The following is a 14,005-nucleotide window of genomic DNA, read 5'->3' as shown; positions in this document are numbered from 1 at the left end:
GAAAAAATGTTTAAGGAAGCTTTTAGAGCAGCAGAAAAAACAATAATCAAAATAGACGGTAGCTTTACCTACAAAAGAATAGTACAACAACAGCCATGCCTTAAAATTATACCCTCAGATACAATGGAAGAATATTACATACAATCAATTTACATCCCTCTTCTTGATGCACTGATATTGGACATAATTACACGTTTTTCTAATGAAAACTTGCAATATCTTTAAATCTATACTTTGATGCCAAAAATATTATTACACTTAATCATAAAAATGTTAGTGAAACAGTTTCTGCCTTCAGAAAAAAATATACAATGTCATTCTTAGACTTAGTAACCAAAACTTGCCTGCACCTGAATTTATATCGGAAGATGAACTATGGCATTGAAAATCTTTAAGGATGAAGGAAGAGAGAAGAATTTTTCTGTTGTTTTTTGATATGTAGGAACAGTTGCAACATCCAACCACTAACAAGTTGTTTTAAATTATTAAGTCATTAATAATTTGAAACAACTTCTGCCCTTAAGTTAAACGCGTGCTCGACTCAAAAACATTCAGAGTATATCAACAAAAAAAAAATTTACCCTAAAACTCTAAAAATCTTTTATAAGAGAGTAGAAGTTTCTACAGCGAATAAATTATCCAAAGTTATTTATTAATTTAAAGACTCAAAATAATATATAAATAAATGAGGTTACAAAAGTTATATTAGATAAAACAGTGTCAATAACCTGTTGAAATATGTCAATCAGTTTAAGAAAAATTTAGAAACTAATTTTAAAAAATTACTTAAAAGCTTTCTTCAAAATATATCGATAAATTATAAATAACTCGAATAAATTATAAATAACTCGAATAAATTATAAATAACTCGAATAAATTATAAATAACTCGAATAAATTATAAATAACTCGAACTTTTAAAGTTTTAAAATTGAAAAAATATAGCAATAGTATTTGCTAAAAGTACTTTTTGTACTAAAAAGAAGAAAATAAACTTTTTGATTTAATTTTAATAGTTCTGTAAACTAAAAATTTGCAGGTCTGCACAAGATATATATAAAAACATACCTGTCAATCTTTCGTCTACGGAACTATCAAATTTAAATTAAAAAGTTTATTTTCCTCTTTTTAGTACAAAAAAGATTTTATTTTTAGCAAATATTTTTGCTATATTTTATTTTTTACTTTTCAGTCTTTACAAAGAGTTACGATATTTAGCGATGCGTTTTTTTAAATGATAAAATTTTTTTATATAAAAGTAAAATAACATAAAGTACAAATATTTCATTTGAATTGCCACCCTCGTCCTCCCACATAAGTAGTATATTTTTATATTAATATTAAACAAAATTATGCAAGGCCGACGACACCGGGGAGGGGGCCAGGAGGCACGTTTCTCCCCTACTTTTTTCTTAAGACTTTTTTTTTTAAAAAAAAATTTTAGATGTAGAAGACTTTTTTTAAGAATTGACGATGTTTCCTTCCCCCACCCCCCATCCCCCCTACTTCGAAACCCGTGTCGTCATTCCTGTTATGTTGTAAGTTATTTTTTCAAATTTATTGAAAATTTTTTTTTTCAAAAAAAAAGTATTTAAAAGATTTAAAAAAAAACAACAAACCTACCAATCTTAGCCGATTTTAAAAACGAAAAGATGTATTTATAAAAGAGAATAAATCATATTAAAAAAAAAATTACATACCCACAAACAATATTAGCTGATTTTAAAAATAAAAACATTTGTTAATGAAGATTACTTTAGAAACAACCCGCAAGCAATTTAGTAGCTAATTTCTATATAAGAGGTTAGTTTTTTCGTTCGTTCGAGGACAACAAAAAAAGTTTAAAAAAAGTTCGTATCCAGTGAAAGAAATGATTATATAAATAAAGCGAAGTTTTATAATATTTTAAATGTATTTTTCTGTATTATAACAACTGCTAATTGCTTTAATTATTTTAAATAAAATTATTATTGTCATTTTTATATTGTATTCTTAAGATTTACTTTTAGTCAAAAAGGGACAAAAAAAGATTAAATATTTCTCCAACTATTTTTAATTAACTTAGTTAATTCTACGTAATAAACTTATATTTACGAACGTTGAATTTCGTTAAGCTTTGCATACATTTTTAAATTCCGTAATTTAAAATATAAAATTAGTTAAACATAATTAGGAAAAAATAAGTTGTTTAAACCCCCTTATTCCACTCACATTGAGAATTCAGCAATAGAATTCTAAAAAAGTTAAACATTAACCGTGTTGCAAACAAACAGTTGAATCAGCCCATGCTGAACGTGGGTTTTAATGTCTAGGGTTTAAACTTATAATTTTAAAATTATTTTTATAATATCGATGCAATCTTGTTCTTTAATGATGTTAGTTTTTAGTTTATTTTCGGATGAAATTTAAAGCTAAAATGATGCATCGAGGTAGTGTCAAACAAAAATCTTCGGCAAATGAAGACAAGCACGTAGAAGCGTGCAATACCGAAGGAGATAGAGACGTTTTTACAAACAGTTCAGAAAAAACTTACGAAAAAGAAAAACATTTTGAATCTTGCCAAAACGTAGTTAATGAAAATTTGCCATTAGATAGAAGGAAATTTTCAAAAAGTTCCGTTCCCAATCCCGAAAACAATTATAACTTTGAGACTCTTGAAAGTATTAATAATGACAAAAACATTTCATCACATACAAAGTATGCTTCCAATCACAATCACATCAATCATTCGCTAACTTCCCTTAAAAGTTGCAACACTACAGAAAGCGATATATTGCATTTAAAAGGAAAAACAAACACGGCTAGAGTAAAATTACAGACAAGTTTTAATACAACAACAAGTTTACCTTTTGAACAATCAATCGAAGAGCAAGACCTTCGAACCCAAGTGGGGCAATGTGGTTGTATGTCGAAAAGATATGTTCTGGCAATATTAAGTTTCTTTGGATTTTTTAATGTTTATTGTTTACGTGTAGATCTTAGCGTAGCGCTGGTTGCTATGACTAACAACCATACTAGAGTGATGTTTAATGGGACAGAATACTTGGTATGAAGAAGTTTTTGAGAAAGTTATTTGAGAAAGTTATTTAAAAGAGTGCTTGATGCACTTATCTTGATGAAAGTTTGTTTATTTTTATTTCAAACAAACATATATACATAACATAAAATATTTCAATATATATATTAGGTTATTTCTCTCAGGTAGCACCTGAATTCAATTGGAGTACTCAACTTCAAGGTAATTATAATAAATTTAAAAAAAAAGGGGATAGAGAAGTTTGAAAAAAATGGGGAAGTTCGATACTAAAACTAAAATGAAATTATTTTTTTCTCTGCTAAAAAGATTTTATCTTCTACTTTTGCATCTGTCAATTTTTTCTAATATATATTTTTTTTTTGCATACTATCATTTTTATGTTATTACAGAAGACTTACTTTAGGTATTTTTTATTATAGGTCACATATTGTCAGCGTTTTATTACGGTTATTTGTTAACGCAGATACCTGGAGGCTATATAGCAGCAAGATTTGGTGGTAAAAACTTGTTTGGTATAGCTATTTTATTTAGTGCAGTTTTGACATTAATGACTCCAATGGCTTCTAGATCTCATTGGATATGGTTATTTTTACTACGTCTGATAGAGGGTTTATGTGAGGTAATTTAGTAACATATATATAAATATATATATATATATATATATATATATATATATATATATATATATATATAATAATAATAATAATAATAATAATATATATAACAATATTATAAAATACAATAACATTAATATTTACCGTTCAATAAATTAATGTTTTTTTAAAAATTAGTTTATCGTTGTAACTAGTTTATTTAAAGATTAGAAAGAATAAATACGAAGCCATCGTTTTAGTTTATTGGGATGAAACAAATTTTAATAAACTAAACAATATTTTAATTGCTAAAACGTTAAACAAATATTAGACTTCTGTTTATTTAGGGATGCATTTACCCGGCTATGTACGCTCTTTGGAGTAGATGGGCGCCACCAATGGAAAGAGCGAAGCTTGTTACTATACCTCATTCAGGTACCAGCAAATAAAAACTCTAACATGTTTTTGCATATCTTTTTATTAAATTTTTTTATTTATTAAAGATTTTTTTATTTATTGCTTATACTTCATTATTTATTGTTTATTATTATTATTATTATTATTATTAATATTTTTATTATTTCATTATTTTTTCCTTTATTAGGTTCTTATGCTGGATCAGTTGCTGGTACTCTAATTGCTGGATATTTATGCGAATTATGCGGTTGGGCGTGGGTATTTTATTTGTTTGGTAAATTTTATTCAAATTTTATTTGTGTTCGTATACTCTGTTATTATTAAATTCAAATAAGTATAAAGTAGGTCCATACCAAATAAAAGTAATAGTCAAATTTTACTGAGAAAAATCATAGCCTACGTGTTGCTAAAGACCACTTTTTTTACCCAATTGTACATCTATATTGCCTAAATAATATTTTTCTACCGCCAACAAAACGAAAAGTTTTAAATGCTGATTTTAATGCCTCCAACGAAGTTGAAATTTAAATTATATGAAACGTCAAATACTAGAGTGAAGGCTTTTAGCATTTTCCGCGTACTCTTCCTTTTTATATTTTTATTTTTGTTTCTTTGTGTATTTAAAAATTACTCAAAAATTAATTTTCAATTTATGTCATTATATTCAATTTTAATAACATCAAATTATATTCAATTATATTCAATTTTAATAACATTAAATTATATTCAATTATATTCAATTTTAATAACATTAAATTATATTCAATTATATTCAATTTTAATAACATCAAATTATATTCAATTATATTCAATTTTAATAACATCAAATTATATTCAATTATATTCAATTTTAATAACATCAAATTATATTCAAATATATTCAATTTTAATAACATCAAAGTATGAAAATTCTCTGCCCTATATTATCTCACTGTTTGAATTATTTATTTAAGAAGCCGATTATGATTCCCTTAGTGGTTTTTAGTTACTAAAACCCAAATCCCTTGATTGATGTATGTACACTCACTACATGTGTCTTTTTATAGTCAGTGAGTGCATTTAAAAATCAATAAGAATCAAAATTATAAAGAATTAAAAAAATACAAATACTTTTAAAGATCTCTTATAAACTAACAAACTGATTTATATCATGGAAATATAAAACACATCTGTAATTATTTCAAATTTGTGTTGTTTTAACTAATTGATTTCACTTAATTCATAAAAATTTTTCTTGCCGCGTCTCAAACTTAGCCGAGTTATATACTTTTAATTTTGTCGTTTTGATATTGATTTTTTCTACAATTTTAGTAAAAAGTGGCGGAAAACACGGTTCTTCAGTTTCTTTCCTCCACTTTTCCCCAATAGTATAATTGGCTCTGAAAATCCTTTAATTCTAATTTTTAGGGTTACTTGCACTAATGTGGGTGGCGGTGTGGATGATTATGATTAGCGATTCACCTGAAGAAGACAACCACATTTCAACTGAAGAAAAAAACATGATATTAAAAAGTTTAGAAGAAGATCAAACTTCACAATTAGTAATTATTCCTTTAATTTTTAACTTTATGAAAACTGTTTCAATTTTTTAAAGCAAAAATCCAATGCAACTTTTTTTTTTTTCAATATTATAAACAAGTGTTTCAGGAGCATTATGTAACTGCTTTTATTTTTAATTAACATCTATTGAATTTTAAAAACTCTTTATAACAATATTGAATTTTTGCAACAACTTTTTAATTATCTTACAAAAAAGTTTAAATTATAAAGCAAACGCATTGCATCATTGTGTTGTTCCCTTTTCTCAATTTATTTAGATTTTGTTCCACTTAATTTTTCCTCATTTTTATCTTGATTATTTTTAAGTTCAAAATTTACCTTGTTTATTTTTACTTCAGAGAAACAACAGCGCAGTTTATATTAATGAATGGAGTACATTTGTTATTTAGAACAAACCTGAACATTTTTTTTTTTTTTGATTACGCGGGTCATGTGAAATGTGGAATTGCGGAGAAAATTATGTAAATATTTATTTTAAAAACGTTATTCAAAAAGTTTTTTATTGAAAAAAGTTATTAAACTAGACGATTGAACCTGTCATTTCGAAAAGGAAACTTTTAATAGTTTATAAACTTAAAATAAAAGTTACCACACGATTTAAGTTTTTTTAACAAAAAAATAAAACTTCCATAAGTTATATACGTTCTTTATTATCTACTCCTATGTTTAGTTTCTTTAATAGCGTAGACATTTTAATTAAAATCATATTTTTGTTAATTTTGAAAAATATTAATAAATGGACTTGTGTCCTTTTCAAAATGACAGGTTTGATTAGATTATTTAGCAGTTGTTTTTACTTTTTGTTAAAGTTATTATTTTATCATTTTAGTTCAAAAAAACTTTAAAAGAAAGCAATAGTTTATTTAAATTAAATAAATCATAATTAGTAATTTTAATTATAGTTTATTTTTTTTGTGAATCATAAATGGGAAAAATCGTAAATTTAATTTTAAAGTATATTTTAGTAATCTTCTATTCAATATTTCGAAACCACAAAAAATGATTCGGTAGTTGCTTAGTGTAATTTGATACTATCATAAACTGTGCGTTTGTTAGAAACTCATAAGTTCTCCTAAGAACTTAGCCTTCCACTTTCCTCCCCCAATCCCTTAAGCTACCTTTAAACTTTTCAAAAATAAGTGTAAAAAGTTTACAGGCTACGATGTTTGCTATAGCAAATGCGTCATAACGAAATGATTATATAACGAGTCGGAGAAATCATCATTTATAAAATCATCATTGATGAAGTCCTTTAATTAAATCTTATTTGAAATTAATTTCAAAAAAATTATTTATAATAGTTTATTTTAACTATCTTATTACTACCAGTTTTTCTTATTAATCAGTAGAAAGCATTATTATCAAGATATTTAAAAAAGAATTTTTTTTTTAATTTTTAAATTGAATTTAATTTTTTACAGTTAAAAGGTTCACTACCTTGGCAAAAAATAATCACATCGATGCCATTTTTAGCAATTCTTGTGGCACACACATGCGAAGGATGGGGCTTTGGAACTATGCAAACTGGTCTTCCTAAATTTCTAAGCGAAGCTATGAATTTTCGAATTTCAAAGGTATCTCTCATAACTAAAAAATTCAACTCTTTGGTTTAGTTCTGCATAAACAGTTAAAATAGATAAATTTAAATTAGTTAAACCAAACTTAAACTAAATAAACAAATATAAAACTTGTAAATTATTCAGTTAATGTATGATGATGATATATAATAATTGAGGAACATCAAAAAGATTTTGTTTGTTTTTTGGCCCTATCAATCTGACATTCTTGGTCCTTGAAATCTAAAATGTATCAAATGATATTTTATTTTGGATTTGGATTAAAAAATCGTTTCATCTTTTTAGACTGGAGAATATACAGCAACATTATATTTAGTTATGGGAATAAACGTATTTTTATCAGGCCAGTTAGCCGATTTCATACGTCAACGCTGTTACCTTTCGGTGACGACTACTCGAAAAAGTTTTACTGTTATAGGTATTTTAATTTCTCTTTTAAATTTCTCTACGTAAAAAAAAAAAAAAAAAAAAAAAATATATATATATATATATATAAATATATATACAGGCGCGTACTGGGTCTATTTTCCCTACTGGGAAACTGGATATAATTAGGGCCCACTTACTATATACTATATACTTACTAATAGCAATGGGTTTCATGTATACTTATTATAAAAGCCAGGTTATTTACCCATTTCTTACTTTTTAATTTAAAGTCTCAAAAATAAATAAATACACAACAATATTAAGATAATTATTTTTATTTAAGTGATCTTGGTTGCGTAGTATAAATTATAAAATACAGATAGTATGTTATTAAAAATAGTTCAATGCAGAGGGAATAATATACAAATAGTTGAAATAGTTCAATAAATTATTTAAAAGCTAAACTTTCGACATTCTTAACAATTCAATACTTTTTTCACACATTAAGTCGATGACTTGATCCGGTGTAATGTCTGCCAACAGTTTCTTTTCACAGTTCATCAAAAACAATAATTCCAAATTTTCCCGTGTTAAACAACTTCTTAAACGTGTTTTTATAATTTTAGGTTTCGAAAACGATCGTTCACACGTTACTTGAGTAAGGGGAATTGTTAAAAGAAACTTATATACTTCAATAATTCATTATACTCTTAAGAATACATGTTGAATTCATAAATAACAATTTTTACGCATAATAAACATGAGTAACATTTTTTTTTCTTGCACACTTATTATTATCATTTTATGAGAGTATCCAAAATCGTTAAAGTCGGAATCTTCTTCCAAATTGCTTTGATTTCGGTAAACATTATATACATCTCTAATATCAGTTTTGGATATTTGAGGCCAGAATTTTACAAACGATAATAATTGTTCTCCTAATTTATGTTTATCGATATATGGTAAAAGTTCACAAATTTTATGAATAGCTTCAGAATGTATTCCATTATTCACAATTTCTTCAAACCTTTTTGGATCAAATAGTTTAAGATTACAATAAAGTTCTTTACTTCCTGAAAATCTACATTCTAAGCAAGCAATAATATTATCCATAACTACGTTAAATGTTTTGATTTTATAAACATTTTCGGGAGTATCTCCATCTCCTATGTTCTGGTTAATACTTGAATTTTCTCCATAACGTTTTGGAATAGTTTTTCTTCTCTTTTCAGGAAGCTCTAATTCTATATCAATGTTTGACTACTCTTCCAAAAATACACTGGATACAAATTCCACTGGATACAAGTTCAATTAATATTTTTGCTCCTGCACTAACTGGTAAAAGTTCTCTTTGATTTTCTTTTAAAGACTTTATTGTTCCATCAATTTTTCTCCATGCTTGAATATAATCTAGACCGGATGTTTGTAGGTAATCAGGTAGAGCAGTATTAAACTTAAATATTTGCAAAAATATCATCGCTGTTAATACTGTTTCATAACGGTTAAATTGACTTAGTAAATTTTGAGCTGTACTTCTTACGTTTCAAAAATCATTAGTAACAGAAATTTTATAAAAGCACAAATACAGTTTGCACATATGCAAATTGCTTTCAATTATCATTCTTGGCTCTTTCATTCCACATATCGATACGAACAAATATATTAATAACCGCATCATTTTTAGACCATCAAGTTTTACCAATATTTATCGAATGTGACGAACGACTGGGATTACTCTGATTTACATAAACATTGAGTCTCTTATAAGATTCTTTGAAAAAAAAAAATTCTTGAAGAAGTCCTAAAAAAAAACTGTAACTGAACAAGAAGTAGTTTGTTGTAAGACTAGAGTTAACACATGAGCGTAGCACCATGCATGAATATGTCTTGGGAGCATTTCCTTGAGTTTTGCTTGAACTCATAGAAATTAAAGTTAATTTTAATAAATCAAATAAATCCTGCCCTGAAGATGAAATCAAGTTGTTTAAAAGTTGTTCCACAACTTCAACTATAGATCTGGTTTCTTCAGTCACTAATATCAATCGCAATCAACCGCAAAACAAAGACACATTAATCATGGGTAGATATATCCATAGTTATATCCATAGTAATTCAGTAAATTCCTGCTGAATTTAATTCTTCAGATATTTTTAATAATAATAATTTACAAATAGTTTGAATAATATTTGCTACAGATGTAGGACTTAAATAATTAAACAAATTTCCTCAAACCTTTTCCCCACTTTTTGCTCGTTTTTCACTTTCTACTATTGCCTTAATAATGTGATCATTTAAATCAATATTAGGCTATTAACAAAACAATTTCTAAAAGATTTCCATGGTTAACAGCTGTATTACTTAAACTATAAGCTGCCTCATACCTAAATCCTCTAAACACCAATCCTTGTTTTCCAATTACTTTACCTATTTCAATTATAGATTCAGCTACTTTTCATCTCTTGATTACTTCATGTTCTCTTTGACTCCTCTGGACTCTGTTAAATAATCCGTCAACTGTTTATCCCCGACTATCACTCACATAACACTTTGATGCTTCTCTGTTGTTTTTTGACTCTTTGTGATGCGTTTATAAACATGATCCCAATCTTCAAAACCCTCAACACTTGTAAAAACCAACTTTTCAGAAGAATAAACCAAACACGTAAACAAAAATAGATTTGTGTTCGTAACTAAAACTCAACCAATCTCCTTTAATTTTGATAAACTAATTTAATTTAAATTGAGAAAAACCTTAGAATACTTTGATTTCCACTAGGCTTTATAAAATAGTTCAAATTAATTTTATCGACAATATCTATGTGTGGCAGATCAGAATGCTCAAGAGTCTTGTTTATGGAAAAAATTTCGGATTTTTGGATTTAAAAGCAATTTCATTGAGACGTTTTTTGTTATACTCTTTTCGTTTAAGCGAGCCACTTTTATGGTTTTTTTCTTTTGATTATTCTGTTCCATTAAAAACTATACAATACGTATTATAATTTGAAAAAATGTAAAAATTTATTAAATGTTTAGTAAAAAAAAAAAAAATCAATAATAAGGCGATACAGACCCACCGGCGTCGTCGACCCTGTAAATATTAAACGCAATAGCATAAACGCCAAATATTGTGCATACGAAAAAGTAAAAAACGCGCATTAATGCGCAAACCTAGACCAATCAGTAATACAAAAAAACGTCATGTGATGCGCAGAGTTCTTATTACTACTTGATCTAGTTTTCACGATAATCTTGAATTCGACAACGAGGATCTTATTATATTATTAATTACTACGATCAATGCTGAATAAATAGATTAAAAAGTACTAATAGCAATTATAGTTTTTTAATAATTCATTATGCATTAAACCAAAAAAAATCATAATAATATATACAAAACACGATAAGGACTGGTAAGTACCACGTAATAATAATTATTGAAGTTTTAATACTTACACTCTCATTATTCCACTAGCAGGCTACTTTTACATTGAATGTTATGTGTAATAATTTCAAAGTCCTGTCTTAATATCTTTATTTTATTATATATGTAAGTATATAACATTAACTGGGTTCACCACACCAAATCTAAAATAATTTTAACATTATAAACTATTTTTAAACTATTATTTTAATAATTTGTATTACTAAATAAATGTGATGTTTTAGAAATTAAAAAAAAAATGAGATTATGAAATGAAATTACTGAATTTAATTGAAAATACAGGTACCTATTTGGTAGAGGGCCCAGGTCTTTTTAAGAGGGCCTACCGGAATTTTCCGATATCCCGGTTGGCCAGTACGCGCCTATATATATATGTATATATATATATATATATATATATATATATATATATATATATATATATATATATATATATATATATATATATATATAAATGCTTATATATATATATATATATATATATATATATATATATATATATATATATATATATATATATATATATATATATATATATATATATATATATATATATATATATATATATGTATATAGTTTCACCATTGCTGGATCATTAGGAAGAGAACTCTTCCTGATGATCCAGCAATGGTGAAACCTAAAGTAGAAGATAAAAGTTAGATAAGTGTTTTTTACTAATTTATTATTGCTTTGTTCTTTAAGAACATTGAGCTCTCTATTTGTAAAATACACTAACATAATTTACATACATATGTATATATATATATATATATATATATATATATATATATATATATATATATATATATATATATACGCACACATATATATATATATATATATACGCACATATATATATATATATGTATATATATATATAACATATACATATATATATATATATATATATATATATATATATATATATATATTACATATATATATATATATATATATATATTAAACTCTCTTCTGATTAGGTTTCCTGGCTAATGCTGTAGCATTCATAATCTCAATGTACATGTTTAGTCCGGAAGGAGCTGTTGTTGTAATTATTGTTGGCGCTGGTATAGAGACACTGGCTTGGGCTGGTTTTGGCATAAACCACTTAGATATAGCTCCAAGATATGCTAGTGTGTTGTTTGGTATAACTAACACTTGTGCAACAGTTCCGAATATTTTAAGTCCCATATTAGTGGGTGTACTTACAGACTTAGGCGAAGCAGGATCAGGAGTAAGCTTTTCAATATGTATTTTTACTATTTAACAAGTAGTATAATTAAGTTAATACCTTTGCTAAAAAAGGAAGTTATTTTTACTAAATTTTTACCAATAATTCATGTATTAGAAGTAGTTACCACTAGATAGATGCAGATATTAGTTGTCACCAATAGATACATAGAAAACTTGCTTTTGTCTTCAATTTAGTAAAAAGCACATCGTTTTTACAAAAATTAAATTTTGACCAGAAGCTAAACCTCCATCAAACTCATCATTTAAAAACCTAAAAGGTCAGCGGAGCCAACATTTTCTTTTTCACGCTACTTAATAGTTTGTTTATATGAGTTATTTAATTTAAGATCTTAACAAGCATCAAGAAAACTCAGAGTAAAATATACGGTTTCGTAATATTATACGCCCTTAGGGGTCGTCCATAAAGTACGTACACTTTTTTTCGTCGAACCCCCCTCTCCCCGTATTTTTCAATACGCTCTTTTGAGTACCCTCCACTTCCCTAAAAGTACCTACGCTTTTAACCGATTTATCTAACATTTTATGATATATTTTTAAATTTAGAGCCTCCTTTTATATATAATCAACCCACTGCCCTCCCATCTCAGATACGCCATCTGCAGACCCCCTCTTCTCCTCCGAGCGTACGTACTTTATGGACGATCCCTTAGGTAGTTGGAGGCCCTTGGCAAAGTGTTGGCTTGGTGGTTCAAATAAAAAAAATTAAAAACTAACTCAAGGCGCATAAAAGATAGAAATACCCGAGATGATTTGATGGGGGAGGCTCCTCCTCCATTCAGCATCCTCTGCTTCGCTGGAGGCAAAAAATTCTAGAAATTAAACCTAAAAAATATGAATTTAATTGTGATTCTTAACACGTTTTATGAACATTGTATGCCTAAGATTTCGCGGGAATTTTTCACACCGGCAAATTTCACATTCATCCAGATTTCATGAAAGTTCAATTTTTCTAGCTTTGATGACAGCAAAGTTTTGAATTAGTTGTGAATAATGCAAAGACTTGACCATATCTTGTTCGATAGATACCATTGCTAGACTGTTCTTAAGTCATAGTTGTTCTCAAATAGATTCTGATCAATTTTTATACTATAGCCTTTTTGACGATTGCACACATTCTTTATTTTTTTTATTGCTTTATTTATTATGTATTTCGACAATAAAGATAAAGAAAAGTGACAAAATTTAAACAATACAAATATATAAATACATGGCTAGGACAAGAAGAAGACAAATTTAGTCTTATCATCAAGCTCCTTAAAATAAAAAATTTCAATAATAAAATTACAAAAGCAACGTAACTTCAGTAAATTATAAAACATGTATTACGCTATATTACAGTGTAATATATCCAAAAATATAAATAATTACTGGAAAAAAAAGGAAAGTTTATAATTTGTTTTGCAATTCCAGTTGCTTTAGTCTTTGGTTTTGAATTATCGTAAACTGTTGCTATTTGAAAACGCTTTCACACTATTAATTTTGCATTTCTAGTATGTATCGGAATAAGACTTTATTGTTAGATTTTGTACATGAGTTTTAAAAATATGCCATTGCTGTGAAGCGCAAAACAAATGATAAATTTGATGCAAAGTTTATAAAAGCGTCATTGCAATGACTGAAGATTTCGTCATGTCTACAAAAATTAGATTGAGACTGTGACATTCACATGACACATAAAATGATTTCGTTTTGATTTTAAGTATAAGTTTTTGTATACCACGATTGCATCCTTTTATATTTGCTCCGTTATCATATCC

The 14,005-nt window shown here is 26.8% G+C and overlaps 1 protein-coding gene across 1 annotated transcript in view; it reads left to right on the top strand.

The window, feature by feature from the left end:
* Positions 1-2,262: 2,262 nt before the first annotated feature.
* Positions 2,263-14,005, top strand: part of LOC100201979 (sialin) — a 16,060-nt gene continuing 4,317 nt past the window's right edge. The window contains exons 1-9 of the mRNA XM_065788851.1: positions 2,263-3,045; positions 3,201-3,237; positions 3,456-3,655; positions 3,977-4,064; positions 4,234-4,320; positions 5,454-5,587; positions 7,028-7,180; positions 7,469-7,601; positions 11,975-12,228. Coding sequence (XP_065644923.1) covers positions 2,398-3,045; positions 3,201-3,237; positions 3,456-3,655; positions 3,977-4,064; positions 4,234-4,320; positions 5,454-5,587; positions 7,028-7,180; positions 7,469-7,601; positions 11,975-12,228 — 1,734 coding nt within the window. The 5' untranslated portion in view covers positions 2,263-2,397. The remainder of the gene's footprint in view (positions 3,046-3,200; positions 3,238-3,455; positions 3,656-3,976; positions 4,065-4,233; positions 4,321-5,453; positions 5,588-7,027; positions 7,181-7,468; positions 7,602-11,974; positions 12,229-14,005) is intronic.

The sequence above is a fragment of the Hydra vulgaris genome, chromosome 01 (genome assembly GCF_038396675.1).
Source record: "Hydra vulgaris chromosome 01, alternate assembly HydraT2T_AEP".
Taxonomy (NCBI): Eukaryota; Metazoa; Cnidaria; class Hydrozoa; order Anthoathecata; family Hydridae; genus Hydra; species Hydra vulgaris.
This window is presented reverse-complemented; position numbering and strand designations above follow the sequence as displayed.